General features: G+C 46.6%; 1 protein-coding gene across 2 annotated transcripts in view; it reads right to left on the bottom strand.

Moving 5' to 3' along the window:
- Nucleotides 1-1518: 1518 nt before the first annotated feature.
- The window catches only part of PIP4K2B (phosphatidylinositol-5-phosphate 4-kinase type 2 beta), a 34492-nt gene continuing 16855 nt past the window's right edge, over nt 1519-19155 (bottom strand). For both annotated transcript variants that reach the window (XM_081884262.1, XM_081884263.1), the window contains 6 exons: nt 18579-18725; nt 17218-17256; nt 13978-14091; nt 11698-11956; nt 10414-10517; nt 1519-8436 (listed from right to left, as the gene is read on the bottom strand). In XM_081884262.1, the coding sequence (XP_081740388.1) occupies nt 8356-8436; nt 10414-10517; nt 11698-11956; nt 13978-14091; nt 17218-17256; nt 18579-18725 (744 nt within the window). In that variant the 3' untranslated portion in view covers nt 1519-8355. The remainder of the gene's footprint in view (nt 8437-10413; nt 10518-11697; nt 11957-13977; nt 14092-17217; nt 17257-18578; nt 18726-19155) is intronic.

The following is a 19155-nucleotide window of genomic DNA, read 5'->3' as shown; positions in this document are numbered from 1 at the left end:
GGTCTACAACAGAAATCTGAGTGCGTTGTTTACCTCCTGTCTGGCAGATTACCTGTTAATGCTTACTTGATTGGATACCCTGGGGAGCCTGGCCAGTCTTTTGTAATTCCTTGACATCTGATGGGAAGGCATTCCACAGGGTGGGCACCACTACCGAGAAGGCCGTCTGCCTGGTTCCTTGTACGGTGGTTCCTCTGGTTGCGAACTTAATTCGTTCCGGAGGTCCGTTTTTAAGCCGAAACCGTTCATAACCTGAGGCGCGCTTTTGCTAATGGCACCTCCCGCTACTGCCGCGCTACCAGCGTGTGACTTCCACCCGCATCCCAGGGCAACGTTCACAACCAGTAGCATCTACTTCCGGGTTAGATAAAGGGACCCCTGACAGTTAAGTCCAGTCGCGAGCGACTCTAAGGTTACAGTGCTCATCTCGCTTTACAGGCCGAGGGAGCCGGCGTTTGTCCACTCTGCAGAGTTTTTCCAGGTCATGTGGACAGCATGACTAAGCTGCTTCTGGTGCAACGGAACACCAACACCAGAGCAGCGCACGGAAACACCTTTTACCTTCCCGCCGGAGCGGTACCTATTTATCTATTTGCAATTTGGGCGTGCGTTCGAACTGCTAGGTTGGCAGGAGTAGGGGCAGAGCAACGGGAGCTCACCTTGTCACGCGGATTTGAACCGCTGACCTTCTGATTGGCAAGCCCAAGGCTCAGTGGTTTTTAGACCACAGCGCCACCCGTGTCCGGGTTAGCGGAGCTCTTAACCCGCAGCGTTCGCAAGGAGGACAGTACGTAACATGAGGTTCCACTGTAACCTCACTTCTCACAGCGAGGGAACCGCCAGAAGGCCCTTGGAGCTGGACCTCAGTGTCTGGGCTGAACGATGGGTGTGGAGATGCTCCTTCAGGCATACAGTGGTACCTCGGGTTAAGTACTTAATTCGTTCTGGAGGTCTGTTCTTAACCTGACTGTTCTTAACTTGAAGCAGCACGTTAGCTAATGGGGCCTCCTGCTGCTGCCGGAGCACGATTTCTGTTCTCATCCTGAAGCAAAGTTCTCAACCCGAGGTACTATTTCTGGGTTAGTGGTGTCTGTAACCTGAAGCGCATGTAACCTCAAGCGTATGTAACCCGAGGTACCACTGTACTGGGCTGAGATCCTTCCCAGTCCCTGCTATTTTGACAGTGAGTGTGACTGGGCACCTGTCAGTCACTGGGTGACATCAAACGAAACACTTCCTTTGTCTGCAGGGATTGAAATCACATCTGTGGGTAAAGGGCACTGGGCTTTTCAGGCACCAACTTTCACAGCTTCAGCGGCACTTGCAAACCCTGCTTTGGTCAGGGCACCGTGGCTTTTCTTGGGTGCAGTTTCTCCACTGCTGGCTTGTGGCCAAATATTTAAGTCAGCCTGTGATGCTGAATGAATGTGAAAATGAGTTCATCCCACCCTGCTTCCCTTTTGAGACCCACCTCCCCAGTTTCCCCCCGCCTCAGAAATACATTTTAAAAAATGGAACTGTACACAAAGTTTTAATTTTATTTCGTTTGTCCCACCTGGGAGACTTCACCTTGTTAACATGCATGCATTTCAAAACACTAAGTGTCTCATACTTCTTCTAGCAAACAGATAAGCACATTGAACTTTGAATCTCTATTTTTTTAAAAAAATGTTGTGAAAATTGAAACGGGTGCGTTTTTTCAGTTTTTTGTTTACTTTTTTTGTCACCAGCTAAAGATGTGATACATCTTTAAAAACACCTTTGAGTCCACTGCATATGCAGCACAAAAAACAGGCTTTTTTAAAAAATGTAGCTCAGCGGAACTGGCTCATGATTCCTTCACCCTGACTAGGAACACAGGAGCTGCATTTACAATTCGTACAATTAAAAAAAAAAACTACCTGTGGTGACACTGTGCAGACTTGCGCTATGATTTTCATTCTCGGGGCCAAGTGAGACTGCATAGCAGCTTGTTGGTTGTCTCGCTCGCATACAAAGTGTGTGTGTGTATGTGTATATGTGCGTTTTTAACAACAGGAGCCTAAGAACAAGGGGTACGAACATAAACCGTTCCCAGGCTGGCTCAGATGTGCTGGAAACAACTGGCTGAAACAACTGAGCACAAAGTGGTACCCATGACCTTTGCAATAATCAATTAAGATCCGCCCCAACCCGTTTTACATTTGAAGGAGGCAGACATGATTAAACAAACTTGGTTGCCATCACCAGCCCTTAAAAATCCCACAACAGTATCTTTTTCAAGTGCTAAGTGCCTGAATATAACCCACCTCCCATCAAATCACTAAAAGCATGGGATGGATGTGTATAATGGCTGTCAAACACCAGGCTTATCCAATTTACCTTTTGTCCCTGCTCTTTCCAGGTGGTTTAAAATTCCTTGTCCGAGCATTTTGTTTTTTTAATTTTGCCCTGTAGTTTTCACCGCAAAAACTCGCTCTTTAGTGCTCAATCGGAGCAAACGTTCATTCTGGTTTTCTGCGGATTGCTGTTTGCTCCGATTGAACTTTAAAGAGCAGGTTTTCATGGAGAAAGCTCTGGAAGAAAAACAAGCGCTTGGACACAAAGCTTTAAGGTGCGGACTGTGCCTGGAAAGAGAGGAAGTAAGTTAAGTGTGGATAAACCCTCACTCTGCACAGAAACCAACTCTCATCTAGATTTTCTTCTCCTGAGGAGATGACCTCATCTTCTCCTTTGTGATGACCAAAGCATGCAGGTTTAAACTATGAGGACCATGTAGCTAGTAGCCACCAATAGATTCCTTAACAAATATGTCTAACTCCTTAGGGTTTGGGCTTTGGCATCACCAGAGAGCATATACCCAAGGCAAGAGAGCAGATACAAACAGCATGTACTCTGGCTGGGCACAATCCAGCTGAGAATGTGCATCCTGAGAGCAAGACTGTTCACAGGAGCAGAACTAACACACACAAACAGAGAGAGAGAGAGAGATCCGTCCAACTGAAATTGCAATTAGGCTGCCTTTTGCTCTCTTTTTTGAGAAAGCACCACCAAGGTGTTCTCCAAGAGCCAGAAAATACTTTGCTTCTGTGGTGCATGTGTGTGAGAGATTAAAAAGAAAGGCTCTCAGCTGACCTCTCTTGCTCAGGGGAAAAGTGCTGACTGTTTACAATTCTTTGCCTGGACCGATTACGGCCGATGCTGGCTTTTGAAAAGGGCGTTCTGTCCAGGCAAGCAGATATTGTTTTGCTCCACCTTGCACTTATCCACACTTCTCTCTGCCTTAAGGATCTTGGGGGGAAATGACCATATAAATCACTACTACTAAATCTGCCGGTGGTGTTCAAATGCTCAGTGACAACAGAAGTGTCCGGTGGCTGTTAGGTTCAAGAGTAAGCCAGCAGCCCACTGGCTGTGCAGACAAGCTGCGCCCTTCGTGGAAACAGCTCACACTTAGAAAAGGACATCAGAGCAAGTGCAAAAGTTTCAGAATAGACTCCAGAGAAAAAGTTAAGCACCCTTGATGCAGATGCAAAGTTGCATCGTCAGTGCCGTCACCTTGGGCCACACAACAAAACTTAAATATACCACGACACTGGCCTCCTTATGGTTATGGATGCAGACAGGTTTAATGTCGGTGCTCAGGAGAAAAGGAAACCCAAAGGTCACCAAAATCCAAGGGAAAACAAAAGGTTCTTGATGGAGTGGGGGAGAAGCTTGGGGGGGGGGACTAAGACTGTTCAGCAGCTGCAATTTCAGCAGCATATCGTAATCACGATGGCAGGGGGCACTTCCACAGCACCAAAAAAAGCCAACAGCCTTAATTAGAATATCCTTTACACATAATTCATGTTTACTGGATTGCCAGGTTCATCTGATGAGCCATAGGAGGAAAATAATAATCTAGTTCTGTACTATGGTGACTCAAATTCTGCCCTGAACAATAAATATCCTGCCATTCTAGAACTAACTGTGCACTTTTCTGCTTATTTCACAAAATATACTTCCAAAATTCATCAGAAGAAGAATTTGGAAATGCTTGATACTAATCCGGCATGGAAGAAGATGAAGAGGAAGATTGGCAATGGGCAGTGGGCCAGAATCAGACCAGAATGATGGAGCTCTCAAGTCTCCTGCCCTGGTTTCACCTGTTTTCAAGATTTCTATCTCTTAAATTGGAGGGGAGGTCTGTGGGGAGGCAAATCTAAGGGGAAAGCTTTGTGAGGAAGGGAAAACCCAACTGCCCTTGACCTGTCAATCAAACCCAACATTAGCAGGAGAGGAGACAATGCCAGCCACACAACCGTCCTGTTGAGCCCAGGAATTATCTCCAAAGGCTCCACATTAACAGCCAACAGTTAATCTGGTGCAATATGCAGAAGTATTGCAGACCTGACCGCATTCTCATCTACATGCAGTGGTTGGGAGCAGAGCTGAGAGGCTCCATACTTAGAGTAGGGTTTGGTACGAGAATGAATGGGGAGAAGCTTTGCTGAAATGGGACTTGCAGAAGAGAGGAAAAGGGGAGATTAAATTGGACCGTGTGTGGGACACAGCAGAAAGCTACAGCTACAAGAGCGGGAGGAAAGGTTTGCTGGTGGGGTGCGATTAGGGAGAAGAGGCAGAGTGTTGGGGGTTGGCAGGAAGCCAAAAACAGACAGGAGCTTCATAGCCACGGAGCAGAAAACAAATTTAGGAGAAGCGAAGGTAAACGGTCTCAACAAAGAGGTTGGCGCAGGAAAGGGCGTTAGTGAGAGGTTCAGAGTGGAGAAGCTTGGATAAGTCACCTAGCACCTGCTCATACCTCCCCCTGGAGAGCTCTTTGGGCTTAAGACTTCTCATATTTAGATCTCCAAACAGCATCCAATAAACGGCTTGCAGTTTTGCCTACAGGTGAGCGACACTTAGGAGACCCCAGATACCAGTGGGGTGGCTTGAATGGTTAGGGGAGTAACTGGCTGCCTGCACTCACTCCTAATGGGAGCAGCATGCTTTTTTGTAAAGATGAAAAAGAAATGTCAGTGTTTGCCCCACCCCACCCCAGGGCATACGATCAAAAGGATGACTGCAGGGAGAAAGTAAGGCTTGCAAGATATGGAAATGGCTATGTTACTCAGGCTTTAGCTGGGCTAGGGATGAGACGGAGGGGATTGTCTCAGCCGCCAAGGGTGTATTCTCTGAAAGATTTTTGCTTTTTGTCAGTGGAGAGGTGGGCAGACAAAACCCATATCCATGGATCACATTCCTCACCTTACAAGAGAACGAACGGGTTTATCAAGCCAAAAGCATCAGGGAAGAATTGGCTTCTGAAGGGAGACTGGGAGAAAGAGAAAGAGAAAAAGAGAGGGGGGGTACTGTTACAGGGAACCAGGCAGAGGGCCTTCTCAGTAGTGGCACCCACCCTGTGAAACACCCTCCCACCAGATGTCAAAGAGAAAAACAACTACCAGACTCTTAGAAGACACCTGAAGGCAGCCTTGTTTAGGGAAGCTTTTAATGTTTAATAGGTTATTGTATTTTAATGTTCTGTTGGAAGCTGCCCAGAGTGGCTGGGGAAACCCAGCCAGATGGGAGGGGTATAAATAATAAATTATTATTATTACTATTACTATTATTATTATTAGCAAGGTTGTGTTGAAGGAGGGAGCTTCAAGCAAATTAGATGAGAACAGAACTGACAAAGATGTTTGAGAGCAAGGGATTTTCGGGGGGGCGGGGGCAGAAGAGAGGTCAATGGGAATGCAATGGGAAGAGACAAGGGCAGAAAGACAGGTTGGGCCACAGATACTTAAAAAAAAGAAGTGTGCCTTGAGCTCCCGGGACGGTCATTCCATGCGTGTGGGAGCCTGCTTCCGTATGCCGATTGAGTTTGATAGACTGAATATTTAGGCCATGATGGGCTAGATATGGTCTCTGGTTATCAGAGGCAGGAAGCCTCCAGGTGCCTGTTGCTGGGGCACACAAGCAAGAGAGGACTCGTGTCCTCCTGCCACGCTTCCCAGGAGCATTTGGTTGGTTGGCAACTGTGAGAAACAGGAAGCTGGGCTAGATGGGCCTTTGGATCGGGTCCCAGCATGACCAGGAAATGTATCCCACCCCCCAAGGGCTAACTGTACTGCCAAGCTTCGGAAAGGACAGACATTGGTAGGGATATCTTCACCAGTGTTTGGTGCGTATTTCTAATGACAACCTAGTGGAAAGTAGGGTGAAATGGCTTTTAAGAGTCGAGAAGCAAGTGCCCAAGAAATGGATCCAAGAGTGGAGAATCTTCCCAGGCTGTAGGCTCTTATTTCATAACGGGTTTAGAGCGCATGCTTCTAGAGAAGAAAGGGGCCCTTTCAAAGCTTTCAAAGCATTTCCGACCTGCCGACATCCCCATTCCCACTCTGAAAAGTATGCTCATATATTCACAACCAGTTGTAGTCAGCTGGGCTGGATCTACACTGATCTTCTATAAATAAAACAATCTATAATTCCTAATGGCAGTTTCCCATTGCCGGTGGAGTTCTGCTCTGCAGTGCCCTCTGGTGTCCCATTTCAATAACACGTTTTTAACATTATAAATGACAAGTGTAGATCTGCCCCACGATGCTTAAAACATAGCAGACGGGTGCAGCTGATCTGATAAATTAAAGTCACAAGTGAGAAGAGGAGGGACTTTCTTATCCTATTCCTAATGCAAGGTTTCATTTAGGCTTTTAAGAAACCTCAATCTATTTACAGCATACTCCACCATTTTCAAGTTTTGCAAAACTTTCTATGTCTTTACAATTGTGGAATCAATTTTCTTTTTAATCAGGCGAGGCGGGGGGGGGGGGAGGATCCCATCAGAGAAGAAGGGGCATATACTACAAGGGAAGGGGGAAAGAAGGAAAGAAAACATTCACCACATTCTCAACAAGACAGAATCCACAAATCAAGAACTATACTACACAGCACAAGACACAAACTCCCCAACAACCACATTCAGGGTAAGAAAGGCCTATGTGAGAAACAGTTTCAAGGCAGAGTAAGCAAAGTGTCTTGATTGCAAGGTGACGGCTCAAAAACGGTTATATCCATCTTAAAAAAGAAACCAACCCACAAACAACCCCCCTCCCCACCCCACATAAGATTTAAAACATGGAATCAATGCGTTGCATTCCAAATCTTCGGCAGTTTCAACAAGCTGTTCAATCCAACGTTACTGTCTGCAGACGTAAGAGGGGGGAAAGTTGCAATTCAAATGGGGCAAGAACAGTTTGCTTTCTTGAAGAAAACCGACCTAGCACAAATTATTCCAACGTTCTGTCCTAGCTCACAGACAGTCTATCTTAGTGGTTATGGAACAGTCAGCTGCATCGATTTATAATGTTTTTTCCCCTAAGTTCTAGGATCATGTTCTTCCCAAAACTCCAGGGAGACAGATTTCCAACACAATGATTCACAACACAATATGCTGCTTTAAAAAGTGGCAAGCACCGTCTTATGGGATTTGCAACCAGATCCAGGGTTTAAAAAGTTGGCTGAACCATGATTAGCTTAACACTGCCAGAACATCGGTTATGTTACAGAGGCAACTGAGTCCAGGTGCTCCAAAAGAAATGTCTTTGCAACTCATCCAGAGAATGATTTAATGTTGCCACACCCCCTTCAGAGTCAGTCTCTTAGCCAAGGGCCTTCGTCGTGGTCCAGAATGACAGGTGTAAGAATTCTTCTGTAACTGCTTTCCTCCCATTGACTCGCGTGAATTTTTAAGCAGCCAACTTGCCATCGTATTCCACCCCATCTCTTTTGAAATGAACATTGGTGCAAAATAATAATAATAATAATGGGGAAATGTAACCCAAAGGGGAAAGTCTCTGTTTCAATGGACTTAAAATGGCTTTTGCACATCGCTGTAACAGTTTCCCCTCCAAACGGCAAACGGTTATTCCCGTCCAGTTCTTAGAGAAAGAAGCAACAAGGGGTTTGTTTGCTTTTTCTCGCTCGGGGTGAAAAAAAGCAGATCCAATCGAAGGGAGAAATGTCTGTGGAGTTTCTGCTATTTATTCACATTTGCGCCTGACCTTCAGGAGACGGTGGTACTCCTCAAAGATAATTCCTCAGGTTTATGTTTGGATTTTTTCACAACCAAAGAAAGAGAGAGAGAAAAAGAGAGAGAGGGAGAAAGAGAGAGAGAGAGAGACCTCCACTTTTCCACCAGGTCAAGCAGAGTATTTGGAGGCCTACAGCTATGAGTTAGTTTTCGGCTAGGTCACACGGTTATCGCACATTCACTGAACATCGCACCCGGCAGAGTGAGGTGCTTTCCTGTTGCTCTGGAAGTCAAATCCTGCACCCACCCCCACTTTGTCTTCTCCCTTTGCTTTTTTTTTGCCAAGGATGGGAAGGCAACTATGTCAGGATATTGGACATAAATTCGTTGAAGCGTTTTGAATACTGCTCTGGATTGACTGTGGAAATCTCTGCTCCAGCCTGGAAAACAAAACAAACAGATTAAAGCAATGAAACCCCCTTCTGCGCTCCTGACTATTGGCTTTTAGTCATCCTGCTGTCAGACAATTAATCACCAGCCGAAGGCACTTGTCCACCTCTGAGCCTGAGCACCAAACGCTTGGGAAGACGGAGCGAATGATACCCTGTGTGAGTGGGCACTCAGGCCTCACTCAAAGCTCTAATTCAAACATACCGTATTGTAATGGTTATATGGGGTTGCTCGTGCGTAAGTTGCCGCCACTCCTGGCTAGGTTGCCTGGTTAAACCTTTTCCTGGCTGGACAGCCCTTCACTTCGTGGCTGTTTCAGTCGCTAGCAGAATCCGTCAGTGGGCGTTTCTTGAACTTCTTCCAGCAAAGGAGTTCTTTGACGCCAAGTCTACGCCTACTTTCCCTGCGCGGAAGTCTTCTGCGCAGGGTGGGTGTGGGTAGCGGAGGACCTGTGCTCTCCCCGCTGGTCTCCGGCGAAGAGTCCTGGAGCCCCTTCGCCGATTCCCCCATCCGCCCCCCTTTCTCCCTGGTGTTACGCTGATTTCCTTCCCCAGCTGATGAGTTCCCTCTCTCCCTGCTGGGCCCTTCTCCGGCATCGCTTGGGAGCCTTGCCTCCACCTCTGGCTCCGATGTCAGTTCCCTGACACGTATATACTTGAGTATAAGCTGACCCGAATATAAGCCGAGGCACCTAATTTTAGCACAAAAAACTGGGAAAACTTATTGAATCGAGTATAAGCCGGTTCACCACACCACAAATTTGGTGGCGGCAGCAGCGGCGGAGGAAGAACAAGCAGCCTGAAAGGGCTCCTTTTGGGCTGCTCGTCCCTCCGCCGCCTGCCTCACTCGAGTATAAGCCGAGGGGGGCTTTTTCAGCATAAAAAATGTGCTGGAAAAGTTGGCTTATACTCGAGTATATATGGTACTTCAATTCATGTCCAGGGGTGAAATGAGTCGGCAATGAAACCCCATTCACAGGCAAGGGTTGGTACTACAGCAAATTCTACATTGCTACCAAACATGCATCGCTTTGAGAGTTTGGAAGCCGGAAGTCACCAGTTTTGTGGAACTGGAATAGAACTGTTACTACAAATGTAACTTTCTATATGGAAAAAAGGGATAAAATATTATTATTTTAAAAAGAGTCTGGAAGACTCGCAATTTATTTGCTTGCTTGTTTAATTTCTATACTCCCCTTTAATCAGAGGAATGCAGGGCGACTTGTAATATAAAAACACAAAAATATACAACATTGTAACGAATGAAAACAGTAACTCCTGCCACACATAGACAATTTAAAGGCCGCAAATTGTATAATTAGCAATATAAGAGGAATGTTCTTGCCTGACCCCTAATTCCCCCCCCCACTGACCCACATCAATCACCCACTGAAAGAAGCTGGAGTTTTGCTTCCTCAAACATGTTCAGTTACAGGCAAGCTATCTAATCAGCCACGCCACGCTGCGCCAGTTTAGTGCAGCACACGGGGACACGCCAAGCAGGAGGCTCAGTTCGTGGGTGGCTCATGGGCCGGTTAAATGGCCTCCGTGGGGTGCTTCTGGCCCATGGGCCTTAGGTTGCCGACCCCTGGTTTAGACTTATGACAAGTTATTGTGACGTTTAAGTTAAGTCTGCTGCAACTGGATTTCTTATGGACAGTGCCAATACTGAATGTACTGGATTTGTGACCATTCTGCTCCTTTGCCTTCAGTAGCAGTAAAGCTCTGCTGCATGAAATGCCTCTGCTCTCTTTGGGAATCCTGCACATGTTTAAGTTGTTACTCTGCTAACCATACATTGGAATCTACTCCGGATCAATACTGAGTAGAATTTACGGTAAATGACAGACACAACTTGTTTAATTGATAAAGACAGGAGAAAAATGCCCCCCCCAACACTAGAATTGCATTCCATGAAATTTTCCAGCAATAGGTTCTGAACGAGCAAAAGGAATGGTTTTGTCTTACCCCGTGTTTCACAGTTTTGGCAGCGTGCGCCGCTTTTTTCTTTGTGTCATACGGTGTGAGGATATCTATAATGGCCATGAAATAGACCTCCTTTTTAGGGGCACCTGATTGCAATGAGAGAGGGAGAGAGAGAGAAAAAAACTGGTTAATCAGGCAAAGAGTCATATTTAGGGCAGGCCGCCTACTCTTTGGCTAGCAAGCGCAGTTCAAGTATGGCCAAATGTTTTTGTGGTTAGATCTGTGAGTTGAGGCCACCTTTCCAGCCCAACAGAGGGGGTACGTGGCTGTAGTATCTTGCTGACAATTTCAATGTGGCAGAGCATGACCAGAAGTCAGCAGCTGCTCTGAGCATCTGCAGAGCGCCTCTCCAATTGGCTTCATGATGCTTGATTGGCAGTTGATTTGTTTTGATTCCCCCCCCCCCAGAAAAGGGCCTTCCCACTGCCAATGCACCAGCCCCCCAGCTTTCGAATGGAGGGGTGGAGCAAGAGAAAGGACCAAAATAATAAGGAAATGAAAAGCAAGTATTGCTCAGACACACCTAGCAGAGACCAACAGCTGTTAAGAGACAGGAGTTCTCTCCACGGAATTCTCATGTTATTAAGATTAGAGATTTTCCAACTTTTAGGGAACCCGTAACAAACAGAAACCTGTGTGCATTTCAAAGGATTCTGGGACACAGACTAGGCCACAGTCTGGTTTATGCAGACCTGCTGGGCCTTACAATTGATCCATGGGCACTGCAAGTGTGCCCCAAAACAGACCCAGTGCTCCCCGCTGTGGTTGCACATTGCTGGGGAAAGTCAGGGCTGTGTACACACACACACATAAAATTTGCTTCCTATCCAGTGCATTCCCATCACTGGTTTGTGAAGACATGTACACATTATGGTACGCCGGCTGAAACCTTACCTGCCTGTGCACTGTCTCGCCAGACTGGTGCATGCTCTGGTTATCTCCTGCTTGGACTTCTGAAACATGCTCTACGTGGGGCTACCTTTGAAGGTGACTCTGAAACTACAACTAATCCAGAATGCGGCAGCTAGACTGGTGACTGGGGGCAGCCGCCGAGACCATATAACACCGGTCCTGAAAGACCTACATTGGTTCCCAGTACGTTTCCGAGCACAATTCAAAGTGCTGGTGCCGACCTTTAAAGCCATAAAGCCTGTGGTCCGGGAACCTATCAACACAACACTCTGGCTTCCATCCAGAGGACTTTAGACTGGGCTTCCCATCTCCTCCTTTCCACCCTATTCACCCACGCCGAAACCAAACACTCACTTTCATGGCTTTTCATAGCGTAGACATCCACGGAGGGATCAAACTCCCCAGGCCCAAAAAACCGGGGGAAGTTGAGAAGGTTGCCGGGACTGTCAGGCGGGGTCCCGTAAGAGCCAATGGGGTTCCCACCAATGCCGTCGTTCTCGCATTCTTCGTCTTCTGCCCGGTCCTCAACTTCCATCTCCTCTTGCTCAGCACGGTCCACGTCGTGAATCCCCACCAGCAAACTGTAATCCATGATCTTCAGCTGAGCGAGAAACTGGAAGCCAACAGAAAGACATTCTCTCTCTCTCTCTGTCTCCAGCTGCTCTGATCTCAAACTATGATCCTTTTCAAACTCCCCGCATCAGATTCAAGACTCTAGACCTCTTACCCTGGACTCCTGCATACTCCTGTATCTTTCCGTTCTTCCTAATCCTTCCTTCTGTCCTGTTTTCACTCTCTAGAATCAATTCAGAACGTATCTACCAAATTCACCCTTTTGCTCCAAAAGCCCCCACTCTCCAAACCAGCAAATGACAAAGGCAAAGGCAAACTTTATTCTGGAATTAAGACTGCAGGAACACTTCGTTCACCCCCCCAATATACCAATATATATATATATATATATATATATATATATATATATATATGTGTGTGTGTGTGTGTGTACATAATGTATGTATATATGTGTGTGCGTGTGTATGTAAAGACACACACACACACACACACACACTTCCAAGGTGTGTACACTCACTCACTCTCTCTCTCTCTCTCATTTCCAGGGTGAAAACTGAGGCAAACTCTGAGGAGAGGCTGGGCTTCACCTCTTTGAGGTCAGGCGATTGTGCTGCTTTTTTGTGTTGGCCCAATCCTACCGGGAGCGCAGAGGAAGGGCAGTTACTGTATTTTTTGCTCTACGACTCACTTTTTCCCTCCTAAAAAGTAAGGGGAAATGTGTGTGCGTCCTATGGAGCGAATGCAGGCTGCACAGCTATCCCAGAAGCCAGAACAGCAAGAGGGATTCCTGCTTTCACTACGCAGTGATCCCTCTTGCTGTTCTGGCTTCTGAGATTCAGAATATTTTTTTCCCTTGTTTTCCTCCTCCAAAAACTAGATGCGTCTTGTGGTCTGGTGCGCCTTACAGAGCGAAAAATACGGTATTTGAACCCAGAGGAGGCTGACGGGAAAGAGGCAGAGAATCATGCCCTCGGGAGGTGCCAAGATCAAACCGGTGCATCAAAAACAGAGTTCTTGTTGCCACCTGGTCAGGACTGCACACACAGTTCCGGCTGGAACAGTTGCACAACAGCCCACAATCCTCTTATGTCTGGGAAGTCAGGTGACACCAGATAACCACTCCAGTCCCACTGACTGGCTGATACAAAACTCCTGCCTTTGTCCAGCCCGGGCAATTTGTCCTTGAGGGAGACCACTGCATCTACCGTCTGTGGTCCTGACTATTGGCTTTCATTCATCCTGCTGTCAGACAATTAATCACCAGCCGAAGGCACTTGTCCACCTCTGAGCCTCAGCACCAAATGCTCGGGAAGACAGAGCGAATGAAAGCCTGTGTGAGTGGGCACTCTGGCCTCACTCAAAGCTCTAATTCAAACATACCATATATACTCGAGTATAAGCTGACCCGAATATAAGCCGAGGCACCTAATTTTAGCACAAAAACCTGGGAAAACTTATTGACTCAAGTATAAGCCGGTTCAGCACGCCACAAACCTGGTGGTGGCGGCAGCAGCGGCGGAGGAAGAACAAGCAGCCTGAAAGGGCTCCTTTTGGGCTGCTCATCCCTCCGCCGCCTGCCTCACTCGGGTATAAGCCGAGGGGGGGCTTTTTCAGCATAAAAAATGTGCTGGAAAAGTTGGCTTATACTCGAGTATATATGGTACAGTGGTATCTCGGGTTACATACACTTCAGGTTACATACGCTTCAGGTTACAGACGCTTCAGGTTACAGACTCTGCTAACCCAGAAATAGTGCTTCAGGTTAAGAACTTTGCTTTAGGGTGAGAACAGAAACTGTGCTCTGGTGGCGCAGCAGCAGCAGCAGGAGGAGGAGCCCCCTTTAGCTAAAGTGATGCTTCAGGTTAAGAACAGTTTCAGGTTAAGTACGGACCTCCGGAACGAATTAAGTACTTAACCCGAGGTACCACTGTACTTCCATTCATGTCCATAAGCATTCCAACTTACAGGGGTGAAATGAGTCTGCAAAGATCCCCCTTCTATTCTATCCAGCTTTGTGGACAAGCTTTTCACTCGTTCGCATTTTCGCTCAGCAAACCCTACCTCGACGTCTCGCTTCAACTTCTCCAAAAAGTTCTTTTTGCTTTCCTCTCCAACGTGGAGCTTTTGGCCTTCGTTCAGAAAGTCGTTGTCCTTGAAGGTCGGCAGGTCCTTGGCCTAGAGAGAAGATGGAACTGGAATAAGTGCAAAAAATATATATAAATCCTTCAATTTCACATCGAGGCTGGATGAGATCCAAAGAGGTCACATCTAACCAGGAAAGAGGCCTTGGTCGTAACAGGACACTCACCCAAAAATGTCAGCTCTCTGAGGTTATGGGAAAGGCAAATTCGACGCTGGAAGCGTTTAGGGTTAAGATGAAATATACAACGGGAATTATCGGCCGGGAGCTACTGGGGGCTAAAGCTCAAACACCCAGAACAATGCTCTCTCTGACACTTATGGCACAACTCTTCTGGCAGCAGACTGAAAGGCACCAAGGGCTGTGATGTCTTCTGAGGTTGCAGGGTGAGTTTTCCAACCCTGGGGAAATTTTGGTTCCCTCTGGTTTGTTGGGACCATAAAAAGCTGCAGTGCTGCCACACTTACAGTACACGAGTCCTGGGTGCAGTTTTTTCTCACCCATCTCAAGAATGACAGTGTAGCCTTGCGGATGGGTCAAAGCGGCCTGTCTACAAAACTCTTATTGCTGGCTGTCAACAACGCTAGCCAGAAATAGAACTTTCCTGTTTAGGGACAAGCTCTTGGATCAGCCGATTCTGGAGACAAGGAAAAAGGGAAGATGTTCTGGTTGGGAGTTTCCTAGAGTTATCTGTCTAGGCGCCTGGCAATCAGATATTAGGAACACCTAAAAGGGGCTCAACTGTTCAGGATTCTTAGGTCAAAATCTGCACAAAGCAGAATATCAAAATCCTACGGCCTTATATGTAGCATCTTAACTGCTCTTAACGCGGATGGCGCTGTGGGTTAAACCACAGAACCTAGGACTTGCCGATCAGAAGGTCGGCAGTTCGAATCCCCGTAACGGGGTGAGCTCCCATTGCTTGGTCCCTGCTCCTGCCAACCTAGCAGTTCGAAAGCACGTCAAAGTGCAAGTAGATAAATAGGTACTGCTCTGGCAGGAAGGTAAATGGCGTTTCCATGCGCTGCTCTGGTTCACCAGAAGTGGCTTAGTCATGCTAGCCACATGACCCGGAAGCTGTACGCCGGCTCCCTTGGCCAATAAAGCGAGATGAACGCCGCAACCCCAGAGTCAGTCACAACTGGACCTAACAGTCAGGAGTCCCTTTACCTTTAACTGCTCTTAGTACAGATTTAGGAATATGACCCATTTGACTCTCTTACTCACATATATCTCTTCATCTGAGTCTTCATCACCAATATTCATCAAACATGAATATTGTATCTACCGTGGTCTCAAGTACTAGCGGTAACGAGGGCCTGAAGTTCATGAACGGAAACCTAGACCTTCCTCTTCTGCATTTTTCAAAAGTCAGCAGGTACGCTAACAACTATAGCCAAATGGGCAATTTTATTCCTTCTGCAACTTCCTTATGTGTGAGTGAAAAGACTTCTCCCCACTGCACTGCTCGTGATCTTCTGCTTATTTGGCAGGGTTAAATGCCATTTTCAATAACCTGCAATCACAAAAGTTTGATTTTCAAAAACCAACTGAGAATCGAAATCCAAAAAAACACTTGTCGATTCTTTAGTGTTCTTTTGGACATACCACCAATATGATGGGTGTATTTCCCTACAGCAGAAAAGGCCGGTCCCAAAAGACATTTTTGGTACAACTGTTTAGGGCTCTGCTGCACAGTCTGAAAGGTTTATACTCCCGTCAGGTTAAAAATATTCAGTAATCTGAATATCTAATCAACTGGCAATCCCTAAAATAGGAGAAAAGCCATCTGGCTTTTCCGGATTAGTACGAAAAACAGGACAGAATGAGGGAGAAGAATTAAAATACTTCTTAAATAACCAAATGGAAAACTAAAACATTGAATTAAAAAAAGAAATCATTTCAGGCATTTGATAAGATTCTCGTTTTTAACATGAAGGAAGCCGTTTAAGACACACACACACACACACACACACCCGCTCACTGGAGACAAACATATATCTAGCATAATTTGGGAGGTGGAAGGGAAGACATAGGAATTATGTTTGTTTATAATTACAAAGAAGAATAATCCTGGATGACACACGCACACACACGCACAGAGTTTGAAAGGCCTGGACAGGCGGGGTAGGCAACCAGCTGCCCATTGGACTATCCAGTCATTGGAGATCTCCACCTGGCCTTACTTACTCACTTATTCCCCCCTGCTCCCTGCCCAATCTTATGGCTCAAACGAGTCTCTCAAGTCCAGCCAAACTGGATCAGATCCTCTGGTTTGGGGAGGAGCAACTTTCTAGAAGCGTACCAGCTGCACAGTCCACACATATCCAGCAACCACGATTACCAGGAAACCCGTGCTGAACAGCCTCGATAACCAAACTAGGGTGTCCCTTTCTCTGTCACCCATCAAAAAGGGTCCTCGTCTATTAAACGAGCTGAAATATTACAGTGGTACCTTGGGTTACACACGCTTCAGGTTACACACTCCACTAAGCTAGAAATAGTGCTTCAGGTTAAGAACTTTGCTTCAGGATAAGAACAGAAATTGGGCTCCGGCGGCACGGCAGCAGCAGGAGGCCCCATTAGCTAAAGTGGTGCTTCAGTTTAAGAACAGTTTCAGGTTAAGTACGGACCTCCGGAACGAATTAAGTACTTAACCCGAGGTACCACTGTAGTTGGCTAGTCTGGTGATTAATGCAAGCGTAAGCAACCTTTTTTTTCTGTCGAGGGCTACATACCCTTAGGAGCAATCCAGCAGGGACTACATGCTAACAGTGGGTAGGACCACAGCCAAAGATGGAAGGATCCTGTCCCTCCATTTCTTTCTGCTATACCCCTTTCCCCTTTTCTCCTTCTTTCTCTCTCTGCTATACCCATTTCTGTCTCTCCCTCTGATTCACTCTTTTATTTCAAATCAACAGAATGAAACTTCAAGAGAGGCTGTTGCTCCCTGCTCTCTCTAACAGTGGCAATCAAAAGTTATGAGTTAAATGGGGAGATGCAGCTATATAGCTTATTCAGCCACCTCTCCAACGCCCAGCACACACTTCTAAAGCTAAAGGGGAACTGCACCCCCTTTCCTCTAAGCCTACCAGAATTATAGCCACGGCGGCAACATTTGTAGATTTATTCAGAATGCCTTCCCCGACTGTTGCTCTTACCTTTTCCTTGTCGCTGGCTTCCCTTGCTACCGTTGAACCCTGGAAAGAAAAGGGGCGGAGACATATTTTAGAGCCAATAAACTTAGTATTTAAAGAAAAAATAGCCCCCAGTGTTGAACCTTAGATAACCGAGCGCCTTTTTGAAGATTTCCAGCAGTGAGAGACAGAGAGACTTAAAACCAAATTCACAGTATTAACAACAAAAAAGCAAACCCATTTTATGCAACCAGTGGGATGAAAATTCAGATTTTAAGATTGCTTAAAAGTTGGGGGGGGGGCTATGTGAAATACGGTTGCACACGTGATACACAAGTGCAGGAACTTAGTACACAAATATTTAACTTCTGGCTACCACATATGTAACATGTGTAGCAATTCTATGCAGGCAGATATTCTATGCATCGGTCAGGAGACTCTCTCACACTTCCTAGAGGGGCCCCAGAAGGCTAATGTAGAAATCCCTAAGAAAGCCAGAGCACAATAACACTGCAGTGTTAATATCTGGTTCCCTCAAGTGGTCTCCAATAACCTCTCACAAGCCTAAACTCTACCATGTGGTGTCTGAAAAGGACTTCTGGCACACTAGATGCAATTGTACAAAACCACCCTACAGCTAAAAGGGACGCGGGTGGCGCTGTGGGTTAAATCACAGAGCCTAGGGCTTGCCGATCAGAAGGCTGGCAGTTCGAATCCCCGCTACGGGGTGAGCTCCCATTGCTCGGTCCCTGCTCCTGCCAATCTAGCAGTTCGAAAGCATGTCAAAGTGCAAGTAGATAAATAGGTACCACTCTGGTGGGAAGGTAAACGGCGTTTCCATGCGCTGCTCTGGTTCGCCAGAAGCGGCTTAGTTATGCTGGCCACTTGACCCAGAAGCTGTATGCCAGCTCCCTCGGCCAGTAAAGCGAGATGAACACTGCAATCCCAGAGTAGGCCACGACTGGACCTAATGGTTAAGGGTCCCTTTACCTTTACCCTACAGCCAAACCCTCGAAAGCTGAGATTCTCAGGATACCACACTCCCATGACGAGAGACGGGATCCACATGCAAGTGGGTAACCTGTGAAATATCTGAAAGCATCTTTCCCCCTCTTCCCCATCCAGTTTGTTTATTTGAGCATTTCTAACTATGCTCTCTCTCACGTGGTATGCAGTAAAATAATTAAAACACCTCCAATGTCCATCTCCTCAGGAAGAAAACTGTCAGACTGTCCACTACAGGAAAGAAGTTGGAATGTAATAAAATGTAATAAAAGCATACTGGATCAGGCCAGCGGCTCATTTGGCCAAACACCCTGTTTTCACGATGGCCAGTCAGATGCGCAGAATGTGGCTCCACGCAAGAATGTTATAACGTCCCTCACCTTGAGATCGTATTTCCGATGCACTGTCAGCCGATGGCTGAACACGTTCCTGGTGACCACCATGTATGTTTCCACGCCGTCTACAGTGAGCCTGTACATACCAAGGAACTGGGGGAGAAGCGTATTCCCATGGCATTCCACAATGAACTAAAGAGGAGAGGAGGCGAGGCGAAAACAAGAACAAGAAGTTCGTCAGAATCAGGCCACAGATCTTCAGCACAGCTTGATCAAAAGGGACAGGACGGCTTCAAATCTTGCAAGTGTATTTGAGACACTTAAACATACAAAAAAAGGTAAACATTTCACAACAAGAGTTAGGAACCCGAAAGGATTCTTTCTTTTTAGATAAAAGAAACCTTTGAAGGTGACCCGGAAACTGCAATTATCCAGAATGCGGTAGCTAGACTGGGAGTGGCCGAGACCATATAACACCGGTCCTGAAAGACCTACATTGGCTCCCAGTACGTTTCCGAGCACAATTCAAAGTGTTGGTGCTGACCTTTAAGGCCCTAAATGGCCTCGGCCCAGTATATCTGAAGGAGCATCTCCACCCCCATTGTGCAGCCCGGACACTGAG

Source organism: Podarcis melisellensis, assembly GCF_964234715.1.
Source record: "Podarcis melisellensis genome assembly, chromosome: 13".
Lineage (NCBI taxonomy): Eukaryota > Metazoa > Chordata > Lepidosauria > Squamata > Lacertidae > Podarcis > Podarcis melisellensis.
Note: the sequence above shows the minus strand (reverse complement) of the source record. Positions and strands in the feature narration are given on the sequence as shown.